Source organism: Anolis sagrei, chromosome 8 (assembly GCF_037176765.1).
Source record: "Anolis sagrei isolate rAnoSag1 chromosome 8, rAnoSag1.mat, whole genome shotgun sequence".
NCBI classification, from domain to species: Eukaryota; Metazoa; Chordata; class Lepidosauria; order Squamata; family Dactyloidae; genus Anolis; species Anolis sagrei.
In genome coordinates, this window is record NC_090028.1 from 31,808,653 (window position 1) to 31,829,233 (window position 20,581).

The 20,581-nt window shown below is 41.5% G+C and overlaps 1 protein-coding gene across 3 annotated transcripts in view; it reads left to right on the forward strand.

The window, feature by feature from the left end:
* ADCY7 (adenylate cyclase 7) overlaps positions 1–20,581 on the forward strand; it is a 138,698-nt gene that overhangs the window by 83,488 nt on the left and 34,629 nt on the right. For all 3 annotated transcript variants that reach the window (XM_067471109.1, XM_067471110.1, XM_060788147.2), the window contains exons 6-10: positions 111–256; positions 2,141–2,252; positions 4,895–5,022; positions 7,314–7,472; positions 14,483–14,615. In XM_067471109.1, the coding sequence (XP_067327210.1) occupies positions 111–256; positions 2,141–2,252; positions 4,895–5,022; positions 7,314–7,472; positions 14,483–14,615 (678 nt within the window). The remainder of the gene's footprint in view (positions 1–110; positions 257–2,140; positions 2,253–4,894; positions 5,023–7,313; positions 7,473–14,482; positions 14,616–20,581) is intronic.

The following is a 20,581-nucleotide window of genomic DNA, read 5'->3' on the forward strand; positions in this document are numbered from 1 at the left end:
CGATATCATTGCTGGATTATTGTATAACATACCTGTAGCCTAGGAATTAATTCTTTGAAGTTGTATGATCCTTTTATTTATATTACTCAGAATCCCCTCCTTTTTCTTAGGAAAGCTTGCTTCTGTCCATACTGCCAGCTCATATTTCCATGGGAATGAAGTTAGCTATCATCGAACGGCTAAAAGAAACCAACGACAGGAAGAAGCATGACAACAATTTCCATAGTCTTTATGTCAAAAGGCACCAGAACGTCAGGTGAGCTGTAACTCGTGGTTCCCAAAACTGTTCTTTCTATGGTGCCAATGTTCTAGATGTGCCTTATTTTGCTCTTTTGGTGGATTATTCTGCTTCCTTGTGTTGATTTTGGAAAAATGCTTTGCCTTACATCTTTTCCAAACAAATCCACGAGTAGCTTCCACTTTATGGACTTCCTTGTTTACTTGATTCCATTTTAAGTTGCTTTCAAATGGACTTCAAAGATTTTGTTTTATGTTTCAGTCTGCTTTCATTTTTAGTGCTGACTCAAAATGTCAACACTCTTCCTGCTCTCGTTCTGTTTCGTCTGATCTAAATGCAGATATTTTAAATATTAATTTAATAATAATAATAATAATAATAATAATAATAATAATAATATACTTTATTTATATTCTGCTCTATCTTCCCCCGAGGGAACTCGGGGCTGAGTACAGAACACATATATGGCAAACATTCAATGCCATTATACAATTAACAAGGACAGACAATACATAAACAGAGGCAAAGGCTTTCCCATCTTTTTCCATCTCTGGCATCTGGAGGCTGTGCTCGACTCCGGCCACAGGAGGTGCTGTTGCTCCATCTTTCATGCTGAGGAGCTTTGTTGTCTCTAGATCAGAGGCGGCCCTAGGTAATTTTCAATGGGAAGCAAACAGTATTTCCCCCCCCCCCCCCAAACCAATCACTGATATATATATCTCCTGTTCGTCGTGGGAGTTCTGTGTGCCATATTTGGTTCAATTCCATCATTGGTGGAGTTCAGAATGCTCTTTGATTTTAGGTGAACTATACATATGTAACTACATATGTAACTACAACTCACATATGTCAAGGTCTATTTTCCCCCAAGAGTGCCTCAAGAGCGCCCCTGGGCAAAATCAACTATACTGCAAATGCTTACTTTGCGTAATGGGTTGAGCCGCCCCTGCTCTAGATATCCTCCCAATCATCATCATCATCATCATCATCATCATCATCATCATCATCTTTAATTACTTATTAATCGCCCTCCATCCGAGATGCTCTAGGTGATTTATATGCTAAATTGTAAAAGATAGAAATACATACATACAGAAATTAATGATTAACATAGATCAAATGCTCTAGTGAAAAGCCAGGTCTTAAGTGCTAGAGTAAAAGGCCCTAAATCACACATGGCTCTCATATAGGGAGGCAAGGAATTCCATAAGGCAGGGGCAGAAATAGAAAAAGCCCAACTACATCTGGTTCTGTCTAAGTGCACTTCTCTAGGACCCCGTATATAGAGTAAGTCACGTTGGGCTGGTCGTTGTGACCTTCGATGCTGGGAGAAGGAGAGGCGGTCCCTAAGGTACGATGGACCCTGGCCGTAAAGAATTTTAAAGGTCAGAACTAGCATCTTATACAGACCATGGTAATCAGTTGGAAGCCAATGTAAGTGCTGTAGCACTGGTGTTACATGGCATTTCATGGGCGTTCTTGTGAGTAACCTGGCTGCTGCATTCTGAACAATACAGAGCTTTCGTGTCGTAGACGTCGGAAGGCCAATATACAAGGCGTTGCAATAGTCTAGCCTAGATGTGACCGTGGCATGGATGACTGTTGCTGAGTCACTGGTTGTTGCACTCCAGAACAGGAATACCCTCTGGCTTTAAACACCACACGTTGAATAGGAAAAAACAATCCTTTTATTGAGGATAAGTAAAAAGCAGCAAAGTAAAAAGCACTTTGAAGAAATAGGTAAATCCAATTAGAAAAAGAAGCAGAATAGGAGTTGTCCATGTCCTTGCATGGGATGGGTATTATTTTTGGTAATTCTCAGCATGTTTGAAAGAGACAACTCTCTGAATAAAGAAATGAACTGTAAAATTATGTTTTATTGATTTTTATTTCCATGTTTAGCATCCTGTATGCGGACATTGTCGGATTCACACGACTGGCCAGCGACTGCTCTCCCAAAGAGCTGGTGGTCATGTTAAATGAACTTTTTGGAAAATTTGATCAAATTGCAAAAGTGAGTAGCTTCTTTTCTGTCATTTAATTGTCCAAAGAATAAATGTTTATACAGTAGAGTCTCGCTTATCCAGCCTTCACACATCCAACGTTCTGTATTATCCAATGCAGTTTGCTTCCCGCTCAGATCCATAGCTGTTTCAATACGTTGCGATGTTTTGGTGTTAAATTCGTAAATACAGTAATTACTAGGCTGGTTTATTTAACCAAAAAAGATTAAAACTCGTTTCGGATGCAGGGGGTGGTGGTGGTTCGATTCTAAAGTCAATTCTGATTTTCACAAAAAATGTTCAAAACATTTTGAAATTTCTGAGACTTCCGAATCCTTCCTTAATGGTTTGAAAGTGTTATTTCCTGTTTCATTGGGTGGTCTTTACTTTGAAAGGGAGGAGAGGGGGGAAGCAAAGGAAGGAAATTCACCCACTCCTGTTTAAAACATTTCCCAGGCTCGAGACAGAAGCGAGGGGAGAGGAGAGGGAGGAAATTCCTCCATTCCGTTTTAAAATGCTTCCCAGGCTCGAGACAGAAGCGAGGGGAGAGGAGAGGGAGGAAATTCATCCACTCTGGTTTAAAATGGATTCCCAGGCTTAAGTCGAGGCCAGGGAGCAGAAGCGGGGAAACGCTGAATCATTTCCGACTCACTTCCTGCTTCGTAACAGAAATGGCAGAAAAAGCTTCGGAAGGGCAAAGGGACTTCCGGTTTCCTTAAAAACTTTAAAATCGCTTCAAAAAGCAAATCTTTCCAAATTTATTCCAAATTACGAAGATTCCGACCGAACCTAACCATGCCCAGTAATTACTACATAACGTTACCATATATTGAACTGTTTTTTCTGACGATTTGTTGTAAAACGTGAGGTTTTGGTGCTTCGTTTGTAAAATCATAATGTAATTTGATTTTTTCCTTAATCCCACTTTATTAACCAACATTTTTGCTTATCCAATGTTTTGCCGGCCCATTTATGTTGGATAAGCGAGACTCTAAATGTTTATACAGTAGAGTCTCACTTATCCAGCCTTCACACATCCAATGTTCTGTATTATCCAATGCAGATTGCATCCATAGCTGTTTCAATATGTTGTGATGTTTTGGTGTTAAATTCGTAAATACAGTAATTACTAGGCTTGTTTGATAAAAAAAAAAATGATTCAAATGATTCAAAACTCGGCTATGGAACACCCTCCCTAAGGAAATTAGATTGCCCCCTCCCTCCTAACATTTTTTTAAAAAGTTAAAACCTGTTTTTTTGAGCAAGCATTTGCAAATGCAGTGTAATAGGCTAATTTAGATCCACTGAACGATTGGATGATGCGACTGGAAAATAATTTTAGTAATGAGATGCTGAGGACTGTATTTTATTGTTTTTATATGGTTTATATTATATGTTATTGTTTTAATTGTATTTTATGTTGTTGGGGGCATTGAATTATGCCGACTGTAAACCGCCTTGAGTCGCCTTCGGGCAGAGAAAGGCGGTGTACAAATACAGCAAATAAATAAATAAATAAATAAATAAATAAATAAATAAATATTATTATTTCACACAGAATGGAGCAACAAAAAATATTGTTTTATTTATTATTTATTTATCGTGTCAGGAGCAAAGCAAACCAGTTGTGTTGCATTAAAAAACAGACAGACAAAACACAAAATTTGCAGACTTGGTATTCTGTTAAATGTCCTTTGACCAGTATCTGGCCACTTGGAGTGCTTCTGGTGTTGCTGTAAGAAGGTCCTCCATTGTGCATGTGGCAGGGCTCAGGGTGCATTGTAGACAGTGGTCTGTGGTTTGCTCTTCTCCACACTCGCATGTCATGGATTCCACTTTGTGGCCCAAATTTCTTAAGGTTGGCTCTGCATCTCATGGTTCCAGAGCTTAGTCTGTTCGGCAACTTCCAAGTCGCCCAGTTCTATGTGCCCAGGAGGGAGTCTCTCATTTGGAATCAGCCATTGATTTGAGCCTGCCACTTTTGGACTCTTGCTTGCTGAGGTGTTCCAACAAGTGTCTCTGTAGATCTTAGAAAACTATTTCTTGATTTAAGTCGTTGGCGTGCTGGCTGTATCAACCCAGAATCCAACAGCATACCCACAAGCATTATGAAATTACATATATTAGAAACTATCCCTTTCTTTTTTTTTTCTTTTCCATTTAACCAGACTGGACCACAGCAACGCATGTGGTCCAGTCTGTTTAAATGGATAGTATAGATATATACTATGGTTAAATGGATAGTATAGATATATAATTGGTTAAATGGATAGTATAGATATATAATTGGTCTCATTCAATTGTCTATTTAATGATTCATTGGACATTTGAGAATTGGAAGCTGCAAGAAAGGATTTGCAGACTGGTTCCGATATCAATCAGATTTTCCGTTCCAGGCTTTGCATGGCTGTCATCCAACTTTTGCAACTGAAGAATCCTTGCTCAACTGTTCCAAGATTCTCTCCTTTCTGCCCTTGTCTCCACCAGTTCCTTAAAAGATGGATGGAGAACTGCTGATTCAGACACACTCAAGATGACTGATGTGTTTGTTCTGCAGGCTTAAACCATATGATTCCCGTCATTTAAGAAACCTCTCCGCTAATTTATATTTACACTGTCTTCTGATGACTCACGTTCTGTTTTTGTTTTGCAGGAAAACGAATGCATGCGGATAAAAATTTTGGGAGACTGTTATTATTGCGTTTCGGGCTTACCCGTGTCTTTGCCAGTGCATGCCAAGAACTGTGTGAAAATGGGCCTTGACATGTGTGAAGCTATCAAGTATGTACTTTTAAAAGAAATGTTGTCAAAGACAAGAAAATAAAATTTTCTAAGTTGTGGAGTTGATGCAGTTTGACATCACTTACACTACCATGGCTCAATGCTATGGAACAGTTATGGACAAACTTGGGTTCTCCAGGTGTTTTGGACTTCAACTCCTACAATTCCTAACAGCCCCAGGCCCTTTCCTTCCCCCCCCCTCATATTTCCATATCCTTGAGTTAGTTAATATGGTTTCAAACTGCATCAACTCTACAGAGGAGATGTACTCTTAAGTTTTAAGCGTTGTTGTGCTATTGTTAATGCTTACTGCTTGTTTTTTTGTTTAAGAGTTTCATTTTATTGTTTTGTATTGCTGTTGTTGTTGTTTTGCTGATGTATTGTGGGCTCGGCCTCATGTAAGCCGCACCGAGTCCCTTGGGGAGATGGTAGCGGGGTACAAATAAAGTTTTTATTATTATTATTATTATTATTATTATTATTATTATTATTATTTTCAACTTGTGAACCACACATTATGAAAAGCAATGTCATAACCAAATGGAAGTAGAATCCAATGATGTGTTGTCAAAGGCTCTCATGGCCAGAATCACTGGGTTGTTGTGTGTTTTCTGGGCTGTCTGGCCATGTTCCAGAAGCATTCTTTCCTGACATTTTGCCTGCATCTGTGGCAGGCATCCTCAGAGGTTGTGAGGTCTGTTGGAAACTAGGAAAATGGGGTTTATATATCTGTAGAATGTCCAGGGTGGGGAAAAAGAGCTCTTGTCTGTTTGAGGTAGGTGTGAATGTAGCAACTGGCCACCACGTTGTTTGATGGAGCCCATCACACAACGCGGGTTTAAGGAATTTCACCATTTCTAAAGTTGTTTTTTTCTGATGATTCTTAAGTCTCTTGTCAATCGACTTCATTTTTAATTCCCCGCATAGAGGCGGATAAAATTGTCAATAATAATAATAATAATAATAATAATAATAATAGCAGCAACAACAACAATAAACTTTATTTGTACCCCGCCACCATCTCCCCAATGGGGACTCAGAGCGGCTTACATGGGGCCAAGCCTGAACAACAATCACAATAAAGAACGACCGAACGCAAACTGAAAACACAAACAAAAAACAATAAACGACATCATAATTACAAAAAAAACATATGAATATACAACAATATAAAATTACACTAAACACAAACGCAGTGTCAATGGGTGGGCCACATGTAATAGTTAAGAGAAGAACTAATTAAAACTGGTTAAAACTGGTTTATTTCACCTTTCTTTTGGGACTGAGGAAGAAGGAATGATAATTTATATCTTGTTGTTATCAATTTAAATTCAATAGAGTTACTTTTCAAGTTGAGATGTATCTGTACCTATAAAGAGAAAATATAATATACGAGAGTTGAATGAAAAGTAATGCCTCCACCTTGGTAACTGCTCAGCAGATGGCAGTACTTGTATGCGGCAGGTACTGGCTTGTTCAGTAGACTCTCCTCTACAGTTCCATTTTGGTGGGAAGCCTTAGCATTGAACAGTTGTGATGTTAAAGTGCGAAGTATGGAACCCTATGCAGACAGTCAGTCAATGTGACTTAAGCAACGTGCAATCATTGAATTCTTGACAGCAGAAGGTGTCAACTCAACATCTTTAAGCTTACTCACCCAATGACGCAGAGTACTTATATCAACACAATCACCATAAACAGCTTGCATTCTCTGATGAATCTCTTTTGGGGTAACACCTAGAATTCAATGACTGCACGTTGCTTAAATCACATTGACCAACCCTCTGCGCAGGGTTCCATACTTCACACTTTAACAACACAACCGTTCAATGCTAAGTTCCCACCCAAATGGAACTGTAGAGGTCTACTGAACAAGCCAGTACCTGCCACATACCAGTACTGCTATCTGTTGAGGAGTTACGAAGGTGGAGGCATTACTGTTTATTCAACCTTTGTATAATAATATAGAATAGAAGAAATCTCGTTTAATGACCTTGCATTAAAAAGTACTTCATTGAGAACAAACATAGAGGATTTCCTCAAATAAAAGAAAGTGGAAGGAAACTGTGGGAAGAGAATGATATCTCCTGTATGATGGGAAGGCAAATGAATAATTTAAAAAGAAAGCTGGAAAAAAGTGATTTGGGGTATGAAAACCATTTCTTCAATTTCCAAATGGGGTGTTGCAAAGCTTAAGGGAAAAAACAACAATCCCCAATGCCTTATTTATCATGTGGGATGAAGTCCTTACTTAGATGTCCATTTATATCGCCTTCTGAATTGTTTTGCAGACAAGTGAGAGAAGCCACAGGTGTCGATATCAACATGCGAGTGGGCATTCATTCCGGGAATGTGCTCTGTGGTGTGATAGGGCTTCGGAAATGGCAGTACGACGTCTGGTCCCATGATGTCTCCTTGGCCAACCGCATGGAATCTGCGGGCGTTCCCGGGTAAGCTCGTTCACATCTTGTGCCGTGGTTTCCATTACATCACTGGGTGAGATCATCCACAATCTCCGTGTTTTGATTATAAATTATGAAAGTATAGAAGCAAACTGTTGACTGGTATAAACTCTATCAGTGTCTGAGTACTTCTGTTGCGTAGACCTGGTTCAGATGCCCATTAAGGTCCTGTCTTAGGCTTGTGTGCTTTCTCTCCCCTTGTTGTGTTCGGATTCTTGCTCTTCACACTTCCTGGTTCATAACTGCCATAGCTGTTGCAATATCCAAATTAGATAAGATACTGCCCACTGGTTCAATCTAGGATTGGATACTGTGGTTTGAACTTGCTTTTCAGGATGCATCTTCTCAGGATGCTGTTGCGTTATTTGTTTTTGTTTTTCTACCATTATTTTTATTCAAGGGAACAAAAATACAAACATACAAGCAAACAGATACAGAAAAAAAGAGTTATGGAAAGTGGCACCCAACCAACAAACACAAAAGAAAAAGAAATTATTTTTTCTTGATACATAAAACTACGAGACTACAACAACTCGTCGACTACAACAACTAAACAGGATTCTACCTAAACCAATGGAGTGTTAATAAAAGTAGAAGGGTGGAGATATATATATATATATATCCCCACATACACACATACAATAGAAATAGTTGCTCCCATCTTTGCTGTAGGAAAATATAAACAAATCCCAGGTTTCTCTGTCAATTTCCCCATCTCAGATAATTAACTCATCTTCATCAGCCATTCTTCTTGTGTTGAGGTAGCTAGTTCTTTCCATTTGTGCGCATAGACAAATCTTGCTGTAGTAATCATGTATAGCAATAGTCTTGCTGTGTTATTTCTGAGCCGGCACTCCCACTGGCTCAAATGGGGTAAACCCTTGTGCCAGCAGGACACTGCTGACCAAAAGGTTGGCGGTTAGAATCCTGGTGAGCGGGGTGAGCTCCCGTCTGTCTGCTTCAGCTTCTCATGCGGGGACATGAGAGAAGCCTCCCACAGGATGGTAAAACATCCAGGCATCCCCTGGGCAACGTCTTTGCAGACGGTCAATTCTCTCACACCAGAAGCGACTTGCAGTTTCTCAAGTTGTTCCTGACACGAAAAAAATTCTAATTTGGGTGAAAGTGTTGCAAGTAGAGTCTTTTGGATTGTGCACAGCTCTTTCAGGAATCAGAGCTGTTGTATTTAAAAACAAACAAATAAACAAACTTGGAATGGATATCGCACCATACCGTAGATTCCAACTGATCTATTTTGCTTGCTGTTTATGTTAGCAAAAGCCTTGCCAGCAAAACGAGTCGTGTGACCTTAAAACTGTAAAGACTTGGCGAGGACGTTTATTGTTAGTCATTTTTATGATTTGCCGGGATTGTTTGTTCCTTGCCAATAGATGAGCTTATTAGTGTTGGAAATGCAAGGATGATGGATGCATATACCGAGATTGTATTGTGTAACCATTGCTTACTTTCAGATTTCACAGAATGCTATAGTTTCCTAAACCTTGCTTTCAGACTTCTAGCAGTGTATCTACACAGTGGAATTAATGCCGTTTGACACCACTTAATGCTATGCAATCATGGGATTTGTCGTTCTTTGAGGCACCAGCACTCTTTGGAAGAGAAAACTAAAGAACGTATAAAACTCATCTAGTTTCACTATACTTCTCTATATCTTCATATCTTAAATTTCTTAGACAAATTACATTTACTTAAGACATTTTTCTTGGATTTCAAAGAAGGGCTGCAGGTTCCTTTTGTGCTTCTAAAGAGCTTTTTGAACCTGATATTAGATAAATACTCTTCTTTGATTCTGAAAGTTAGCTTCCTTGTAGATATGTAGTACATAAGTCATGCAAACTAATTGGCTAGATGTTAGTTTAATAGCTAATTAATAACTTTGTATAAATATGTTATAAATCAATGGTTCTCAACTTTCCTAATGCCCCAACCTCTTAATACAGTTCATGTTGCGTTGACCCTCTAACCATAAAATTATTTTCATTGCTTCTTCATAACTGTAATTTTGCTGCTGTTATGAATCACAATGTAAATGTCTGATATGCAGGATGTATTTTCAATCACTGGATCAAATTTGGCACAAATACCCGATATTTATTTATTTATCGTGTCATCAGCAACCATTGTATTACAATTCTAACAGAGCAAAACAAACACAGAGATTAAAAAGAAAAAGAAAAAGAAAAAAAAAACCACACAGATTTTGTAAATTTGGTATTTGGTTAAATGTCCTTTGACCAGTATCTGGCCACTTGGAGTGCCTCTGGGGTTGCCGCAAGAAGGTCCTCCATCGTGCATGTGGCAGGGCTCAGGGTGCATTGCAGCAGGTGGTCAGTGGTTTGTTCTTCTCCGCACTCGCATGCCGAGGATTCCACCCTGTAGCCCCATTTCTTAAGATTGGCTCTGCATCTCGTGGTGCCAGAGCGCAATCTGTTCAGCGCCTTCCAAGTCGCCCAGTCTTCTGAGTGCCCAGGGGGGAGTCTCTCATCTGGTATCACCCATGAATTGAGGTGCTGGGTTTGGGCCTGCCACTTTTGGACTTTCGCTTGCTGGGGTGTTCCAGCGAGTGTCTCTGTAGTTCTAAGAAAACTATGTCTTGATTTAAGTCGTTGACGTGCTGGCTGATACCCAAACAGGGGATGAGCTGGAGATGTCTCTGCCTTGGTCCTTTCACTATTGGCTGCTACTTCCCGGCGGATGTCAGGTGGTGCAATACCGGCTAAGCAGTGTAATTTCTCCAGTGGTGTGGGTCGCAGACACCCCGTGATAATGCGGCATGTCTCATTAAGAGCCACATCCACTGTTTTAGTGTGATGAGATGTGTTCCACACTGGGCATGCATACTCAGCAGCAGAGTAGCATAGCGCAAGGGCAGATGTCTTCACTGTGTCTGGTTGTGATCCCCAGGTTGTGCCAGTCAGCTTTCGTATGATGTTGTTTCTAGCGCCCACTTTTTGTTTGATGTTCAGGCAGTGCTTCTTGTAGGTCAGAGCACGGTCCAAAGTGACTCCCAGGTATTTGGGTGCGCTGCAATGCTCCAGTGGGATTAATACCCGATATGCCCAAATTTGAATGCTGGTAGGGTTGGGGGATTGATTTTGTAATTTGGGATTTATAATTCACCTACAATCAAAGAGCATTCTGCACCCCACCAACGATGGAATTGAATCAAACTTGGCACACAGAACTCCCATGAACAACATAAAATACTGGAAGGGTTTGGTGGGCATTGACCTTGAATTTTGGAGTTGTAGTTCACCTGCATCCAGAGAGCACTGTGGACTCAAACAATGATGGATCTGGATCAAACTTGGCATGAATATTCAATATACCCAAATGTGAACATTGGTGGAGTTTGGGGGAAATATACCTTGACATTTGGGAGTTGTAGTTGCTGGGATTTATAGTTCACCTACAATCAAAGAGCATTCTGATCCCCACCAATGATAGAATTGGGCCAAACATCCCACACAGAACCCCCTTGACCAACAGAAAATACTGTGTTTTCTGATGGTCTTTGGCGACCCTTCTGACACACCCTCATGACCCCCCTGGGTCCCAACCCCCAGCTTGAGAAACACTGTTATAAATGGTTTAGCATGCATAATACAGTAAAACAAGATTGCTAACTTTTCTGCTTGTAAGTGTGGCTTAGTTTGCAGGATAGATCGTTTTAATTAATTGTTTTAGCTGACAGCAATGGATTGATTTGGAAGACGACATGAACTGGCGAACTGTTTTAATGTATTTATAATTAGAGCCCCCATTGGTGGAGTGGGTTAAAGCGCTGAGTTGCTGAGCCTGTTGACCAAACGATCGCAGGTTCGAATCCGGGGAGTGGCATGAGCTTCCACTGTCAGCCCCAGCTTCTGCCAACCTAGCAGTTTGAAAACATTTGGGCTTTCTACTTTTGTGGTTCTGGCTTTTGAGGATGTGATTATGTACGGATTTGATTTACATTTTTCTCTCTAGGAATCTCTAGGTTTCAAATACAATTTTATGTTCAGTTTCCACTTGGGCTCCCTGCTGGCGCAGCGGGTTAAACCACTGAGCTGCTGAACTTGCTGACCGAAAGGTTGGTGATTCAAATCCAGGGAGTGGGGTGAGCTCCCACTCTTAGCCCCAGATTCTGCCAACCTAGGAGTTTGAAAACATGCAAATGTGAGTAGATCAATAGATACCACTCCAGCAGGAAGGTAATGGCGCTCCATGCAGTCATGCTGGCCACATGACCTTGGAGGTGTCTATGAACAACACTGGCTCTTTGGCTTAGAAATGGAGATGAGCACCACACCCCAGAGTTGGACACGACTGGACTTAATGTCAGGGGAAAACCTTTACCTTTTTAAAGTGTATATTATGCATTGTTTTTATAGTTCGGCACCAAATGGTGCCTGTTGGTAGCCGTTCTGAGTTCCTCTTCAGAGGTGAAAAGGACGGGATAGAAATGCTCCTAATAATAATAATAATAATAATAATAATAGTTTTCTTTAGCAGAGCAGACTTAATGATGAGAAGATACTGGGAAGTTATCTGCAAACAAAGTGGCGGGGGCGGAATATACTGTATGTGGCTTTGGGGTGTATTTTTGAAGTGTTTGTGTTTCGAAATTGCGGCCAGAGGAACTCTTGCAAGACCCGCCAGCTGAGCAAATGCGTGGATGGCCATGTGTTGTGTAATGCACATAGAGATTGCTCTCAAGAGCTTCCAGACCATTTAAAGAGCCATTCATTGCTTTGTTTGAAGTGTGTGTGAAAGGGAAGAGAGAGAGGGAAGAGGACATTCTGAATGCATTTGAATTAATGGAGATAGCCTTTTTGGCACATTCGCCGGTTGTCCTTGAAAACCAGGAAAGCAATTAGCAGAGGACTGAGTATTTGAAATAAATGAACCTCAGGTCAGTTTGCCTGTAATAAATGAACCTCTGTATGTATGGTGGCGGGGCATCTATTTAACATTAATTTGCATTAAATTTGGGAGCTGTGTTGTGTGCCACTACACAGCGACAATCTTTTCAAAATAAACTGCGCTCTTAGTATCCATTTGGGGTGTTGCGCATAGCGTGTTTCAGTCAGGTCCAATGCAGAAGACACAAAAACATTGCACACAGGCAAGAGGAAAAAAGAACTGAAAAACTTTATTCTTATCAGCAGAGTTAAAACATAAACTTGCAATGTTGCAAACAAAAACAAACAGTGCAGCAAACTGACATAGTCCTTGTAAGTAATACAAAATAAGGCTTCTTCATCTTCATCTAAATGAGAGAGAAGTAGAAATGGTTGAGCAAAATGCCTGAGCAAAGGCTCCTCAAAGCAAAACTGAACTGTATTCTAAAACCCATACAGTTATACTCCACCGGATGTGGTCCAAACTTACTAGTTGACCTACATTAGCAGCTGCACACAATAATCAACAGTATAAGGTTTTCGTTAACACACACACATACTTGATCGTGTTACAACTTACTGTAACATGGGGTACACTCTTTTGAGACCAAAATCAATGGATGCTCAAGTCCCATGATCTACAGTGGCAGAGTAAAATGATGTCCCTTGTATAAAATGGCAAAGTTCGTAATTGGTGGAATCCATGGATGCAAAATCTGTGGATATGGAGGGCCGACTGTAATACTAATACTATCCGGAATGTACGTAATGTATTATTATTATTATTATTATTATTATTATTAATAATAATAATAATAATAATATAGGGCATTTGTTTTATAAAGGAGAAGTCAGCTGGCAACTGTTTAAAAGTATAGGTAAAGGTGAAGGTTTTCCCCTGACATTAGGTCCAGTCATAGAATCATAGAATCATAGAGTTGGAAGAGACCTCATGGGCCATCCAGTCCAACCCCATTCTGCCAAGAAGCAGGAATATTGCATTCTAAGCACCCCTGACAGATGGCCATCCAGTCTCTGTTTAAAAGCTTCCAAAGAAGGAGCCTCCACCACACTCCGGGGTAGAGAGTTCCTCTGCTGAACAGCTCTCACAGTCAGGAAGTTCTTCCTCATGTCTGATTGTGTGGGTGGGTGCTCATCTTCATTTCTAAGCCAAAGAGCCGGTGTTGTCCGTAGACACCTCCAAGGTCATGTGGCCAGCATGACTGCATGGAGCACCCTTACCTTCCCACCCGAACGGTACCTATTGATCTACTCAAATTTGCATGTTTTTGAACTGCTAGGTTAGCAGAAACTGGGGCTAACAGCAGGAACTCACATCACTCCCCGGAATTGAACCTGCGACCTTTTGGTCAACAAATTCAGCAGCTCAGTGGTTTAACCCACCGTGCCACCACTAAGAGTTTTACGCCTCTTATCCAGATCCAGCAAATCCTATCTTTTGTTCTTAAAATATAGGGCAAGATGTATTGAGGGCTTATGGGTTCCATATAGTCGGTGCAGTGAACCTTGGAGGTCCCTTTCTGAATGTAAAATAAATTATCCAAAGTGATACATCCTTTCAAGTTTATGTTTAAAGGTATGGGTATCATTTATAAAGTAAACAGTTTTGAAGATTAAGTAAAATATAGAGTCAGCAGGATCGAATAAAGACATTGTCTAAGATAATAAGTTAGTATGTCTTTAAGGTGGGAGATGTGGAGTGCATTATAACTTTTAATTCTAAATTATTATTTTTCTTAGGTTGGGGGAGGCGTGAGGAATGAGTTTTAATAAGTGTATGGACAATACAACTGACATTTAGATCATTTAGATCCTCAGCTGGAAAGCCAGTGGCTAGCTAAAATCCAAAAAATCCCAAATCCAAAACACTTCTGGTCCCAAATATTTTGGATAAAGGGATAACCGGTATTAAGGGTTGAAAATAAGCAAAGTTCTCCTGGCAAGATCCTGCTTCTCGGCTGCCAAGGTGCAAAGCTGTTGAGAAGCCAGAGACCAGTCGACAACATCTATTGAGATGGAAATGAACCAGTGACCTTTCTGCCCGCATTTAAATCTTTTGTCCCTCTTTTCCAGCCGTGTACACATCACTGAAGCCACACTCAATCACCTGGGCAAAGCCTATGAGGTGGAAGAAGGCAACGGACCCCTCCGAGACCCATATCTGGCAACCATGGATATCAAAACGTACTTGGTGGTCGATCCAAGGGTAGGACTGCTTTCCTCCTAAACAAATATAGAGCAGCATGCAAGAAAAGGTCTCTATCTAAAAAGAGAGTATTGCAGACTCCATTCTTGTTTGGTGATGCTGCTGTCCTCTTCCCATCAGCGGCAATAAAACATTAGCAAACAGCATGGCATCTGCGAGCAAAGTGGAATACAAGAAGGATGGGGTAGAAGTGTGTGTGTATATATATATACCGGGGAATTGTGTCTCTTTTCGGAATCCTAGCAACAATGTGGTTTCTTGTCGGGAAATATTTTTATAGTTTATCCCATTTTACATCCTGTTTTCCCGTCAGTGATGTCAATGATGGCTTGGCTGGTTCCCTGTCCGTTATTATTATTATTATTATTATTATTATTAGAAACACAACAAGATGAGTCCACAGCAGACACTCTGCTGGCTGTTGCATTGGATCACACATCGGACACTTGCCAATTGTCTAGGACTATGTGATGTATTGGCGAATAATGCGTGCAGATCCCAGTAAGGTGGCCTTTTGCAGCTGACAGATGGTAATCTTGTCAGCGCTGATTGTTTTTAAGTGCAGGCCAAGGTCTTTAGGCACTGCACCCAGTGTGCCGATCATCATCATAATCATCATCATTAGATACATAACAAGTTTAGTACACAGCAAACAAGATCACTATGCTGGCTTTTATATTTGATCACACGTTGGACACCACTTCCAAAGTGTCTTGGACTGTGTGATATATCAGTGAATAGCGTGTGCAGATCTGAGTAGGGTGGTCTTTTGCAGCTGACAGATGGTAATTGCCAACAATTTGCCAATAGTTTTTACTAGTGCAGGCCATGGTCTTTAGGCACTGCACCCAGTGTGCCGATCATCATCATCATCATCATCATCATGATCATCATCAGAAGATACATAACAAGATTTCCCCCCAAATGCCACCAGTGTTCATGTGTGGGTATATATAGTACTCCCGCCAAGTTTGGTTCAGATCCATCATTGTTTGAGTCCACAGTGCTTTCTGGATGTAGAGGAACTACAACTCCAAAACTCAAGGTCAATGCCCACCAAACCCTTCCATTATTTTCTGTTGGTCATGGGAGTTCCATGTTCCAATTTTTGTTCAATTTCATCATTTGGTGGGGTTCAGAATGCTCTTTGATGGTAGGTGAACTACAAATCCCAGCAACTACAACTCCCAAATGTCAAGGTCTATTTCCCCCAAACTCCACCAGTGTTCACATTTGGCCATATTGAGTATTTGTGCCAAGTTGGTTCCAGATCCATCATTGTTTGAGTCCACAGTGCTCTCTGGATGTAGGGTAACTACAACTCCCAAACTCAAGGTCAATGCCCACCAAACCCTTCCAGTATTTTCTGTTGGGCATGAGAGTTCTGTGTTCCAAGTTTGGTTCAATTCCATCATTGGTGGAGTTCAGAATTCTCTTTGATTGTAGGTGAACTATAAATCCCAGCAACTACAGCTCCCAAATGTCAAGGTGTATTTTCCTCAAACACCACCAGTGTCCACATCTGGGCATATTGAGTATTCATGACAGGTTTGGTCCAGATCCATCATTGTTTGAGTCCACAGTGCTCTCTGGATGTAGGTAAACTACAAATCCAAAACCTTGACATTTGGATGTTGTCTTTGCTGGGATTTGCAGTTCACCTACTATCAAAGAGCATTCTGAACCCCCCCCCCCCCAATGATGTAATTCAAATGCTGAAATGCAAACATTGGTGGAGTTTGGGGAAAACAGGCCTTGACATTTTAGAGTTGTAGTTGCTGGGATTTATAGTTCACCTACAATCAAAGAGCATTCTGAACTCCACCAACGATAGAATTGGGCCAAACTTCCCACACAGAACCCCCATGACCAACAGAAAATACTGGGTTTTGTGATGGTCTTTGGTGACCCCTCTGACGCACACTTGTGGGCCCCCCAAGGGTCCGACCCCCTGGTTGAGAAACGCTGCTGTAGATTCATAGTTGAGCCATTCACCAAAATTTAAAAAATTGCAATCTTAGTCTGAATAATAGTACCTTGTAACCGAGCTGAATAAGTACAAATGCTTGATTTTAGTCCCATGATCTACTGATTTGGTTTATTTTGCACAGTTGTTTGTTTATTGACCCAGGTATGATGATGGTAATGATTTGGAAACAAAAATGGGGGCATCATAATATTAGGAATTGGGATGCAGCAAGGAGTGGGGAAAAAAAGATAGCGACCTTGCCTGACAGAGAATTAATTATGTGTTTGGAAGGCGGGGACTTGTATAACAAGGCGAAAATGCATTAGATATTCAGCTGCGTGAGCCACAGAGCCACGAAACAATGGCTTTCAGAGTTCGGTCTCCAAGGAACCCTTCAAGTATCTCGAAAGGGCTGTGTGTTCTTTAACTGGATGTAATTAAAAGAATACGCTTTACGCCTCCCACGTCTTGTCTTAAGTGCAGCTCTGTTTGGAGGGAAGAAGTGATTAGGAAAAGAAATGGCACTCTGGAGCAATCCGGCTTTCTTTTCTTGGCACCGGAACGGAAGTGTGTTTTGTTTTCCACCTATTTCTCTAGTGAGACTGGAGACCTACCATCTGCATTAGCACCTTATTGCTTTACGCACCCCGTCATTATAGGTTATTAAAATCAGTTGACAACATGCGGATTTCAAAGGGATAGCAGCAGACGTCATTGTTGATTGTGTGGCGCACTTGCTTTGCCTGGAGATCTAGGTTCGAGACTCGATATTTTGTGGTTGGAAGAACCAAAACAACACCACTTTGATTCTTGTTTAAGAGAGGAAAGCGAGATGATGACGACGACAAGAGTAGCACAACAATAAGAAAAACACATGTTTTTGAGAAGTCAGAAACATCAAATACACACACAGGAGTGCAGGGTTTTTCTGAATGAAGCAGAGAGTGTTTGAGGATCGGGACATCCGTAGGGATACCAAGGTGTCTGTTTATAAAGCTATTGTCCTCCCAACCCTGCTATATGCCTGCGAGACGTGGACTGTCTATAGATGTCACATGCAAATCCTAGAACGATTCCATCAGCGCCGCCTCCAGAAAATCCTGCAAATCTCTTGGGAAGACAAGTGTACAAATGTAAGTTTGCGGGAAGAAGCAAAGACTACCAGCATTGAAGCGGTGATCCTCTGTCATCAACTCCACTGGACCGGCCACGTTGTCCAGATGCCCAACCACTGTCTCCCAAAGCAGTTGCTTTGCTCCGAACTTAAGAACGGAAAACGGAATGTTGGGCAGGAAAAGAGATATAAAGATGGGCTCAAAGCCAACCTTAAAAACTCTGGCATAGACAAAGCCTTGGCTTTTGAGCGCTGCAGATGGAGGTCAGCTGTGAGCAGCAGTGCTGTAGAATTTGAAGAGACATGAATGGAGGGCAAAAGAGAGAAACGTGCCAAGAGGAAGGTGTGTCAAGCCAACCCCAACCGGGTCCGTCTTCCACCTGGAAACCAATGTCCTCACTACGGAAGATCATACAGATCAAGAATAGGGCTCCACAGTCACCTACGAACCCACCGCTATTACGCCAATCTTGGAAGACAATCCTACTCGGACAATGAGGGATTGCCTAAGTAAGGAACGAGGAAAATAATATTGTTGTTGTTTATTTTTTCAGTCATTTTTTACTCTTTGTGACCTCATGGACCAGCCCACGCCAGAGTTCCCTGACAGCTGTTGTCGCCCCTAGCTCCTTCAAGGTCAAGCCAGTCACTTCAAGAATACCATCCATCCATCTTACCCTTGGTCGTCCCCTCTTCCTTTTTCCTTCCTTTTTCCCAGCATCATTCTCTTCTCCAAGCTTTCCTGTCTTCTCATTATGTGGCCAAAGCACTTCATCTTTGCCTCTAATATCCTTCCCTCCAGTGAGCAGTTAGGTTTATTTCCAGGAGGATTGACTGGTTTGATCTTCTTTTAGTCCAAGGCACTCTCAGAATTTTCCTCCATCACCACAATTCAGAAGTGTCTAGTTTCCTTCACTCAGCCTTCCTTATGGTCGAGCTCTCACATCCATCCTAAAAATATATATCATAGAATTATAGAATCATTGAGTTGGAAGAGACCTTGTGGGTCATCCAGTCCAACCCCCTGTCAAGAAGAAGGATAATAGTGTTCAAAGCATCCCCGACAGATGGCCATCCAGCCTCTTTGTAAAAGCCTCCATAGAAGGAGCCTCCACCACAATTTGGGTTCAGAGTTCCACTGCTGAACAGCTCTCACAGTCAGAAAGTTCTTCCTAATGTTCAGGTGGAATCTCCTTTCCTGTATTTTGAAGCCATTGCTCCGTGTCCTAGTCTCCAGGGCAGCAGAAAACAAGCTTGCTCCCTTCTCCCTATGACTTCCTCTCACATATTTATACATGGCTATCATGTCTCCTCTCAGCCTTCTCTTCTTCAGGCTAAACATGCCCAGATCTTTAAGCCACTCCTCATAGGGCTTGTTCTCCAGACCCTTGATCATTTTAGTTGCCCTCCTCTGGACACATTCCAGCTTGTCAATATCTCTCTTCAATTGTGGTGCCCAGAATTGGACACAGTATTCCAGATGTGGTCTAACCAAGGCAGAATAGAGCATGGGGAGCATGACTTCCCTGGATCTAGACACCAGACTCCTAGTGATGCAGGCCAAAATCCCATTGGCTTTTTTAGCTGCAGCTATATGGTGGAAATATTCAGAGATAAGGAGATAATTTATTGAAAACCTTATTGAACACCTTACAGATAAATAACCTTCAGCCTCTTCTTGTTCACCAAGGTCCTCCAAGATCCCATTGTATACTGAAACAGACTGACACAGATGCATCTTCTTTTTACAAATAACAACAACCAAAGATATTGTCTGCAGCACTCATACATTCCTACAAGAGCTACTTAAGTGGTTCTTACACAAAAGAACTTATCAACCTTGTCCTCATTAAAAGGCACAGGGACACATGGCTGATCCGAGCAGACAAGGCCAGGTAGACAAAGCAACAGTCGGGTTTGGTTCAGACACGATATGCCAGAGTCCTAAATCTGGACTTGCTGGAATTGAAGCATAGTCTTGCGTGTAGACTTACTTTAGGTTGAATCTACTTTGTTGAATTAATGGAGTTTGACATCAATTTAACAACAACAACTCTTCTCCATCTTCTCCCTTCTCATCTTCAATTCCTCTTCCTCTTTTTCGTTTTCCTCTTCCTCCTCCTATTCCTCCTCCTCCTCCTCTTCTTCCTCTCCTCCTTCTACCTCCTCCTCTATCCCGCTTTCCTCTCTTAAACAAAACTCAAACTCATATGGTTCAATGCTATGGAATCATAAGTACACCAGTTTAACAACAACTCTTCTTCACCTCATCCCTCCTCATCTTCAATTCCTCCTCCTCTTTTTCGTTTTCCTCCTCTTCCTATCCTTCTCCTTCTCCTCCTCCTCCTCCTCCTCCTCCTCCTCCTCCTCCTCCGCCTCCTCCTCCTCCTCCTCCTCCCTCCTCCTCCTCCTCCTCCTCCTCCTCCTCCTCCTCCTCCTCCTCCGCCTCCTCCTTCTACCTCCTCCTCCTCTATCCTGCTTTCCTCTCTTAAACAAAACTCAAACTCATATGGTTCAATGCTATGGAATCATAAGGGCACCAGTTTGACAAAAACAACTCTTCTTCATCTTTTCCCTCCTCATCTTCAATTCCTCCTCCTCTTTTCATTTTCCTCCTCCTCCTATCCTCCTCCTCCTCCTCCTCCTCCTCCTTCTTCTTCTTTGTGTTCTTCTTCCTCTCCTTCTTCTACCTCCTCTTCTATCCTGCTCCTCTCTTAAACAAAACTCAAAACTCATATGGTTCAATGCTATGGAATCATGGGTACCATAGCACCGAGCCATAGCAGTTAAAGTGGTGCCAAATTCCTTTAATTGTACAGCGTTGACACATTCCCAAGTAGACTTCGATCTGCTTTCTCCGTCATTGAATTGTGACGTAGCGTG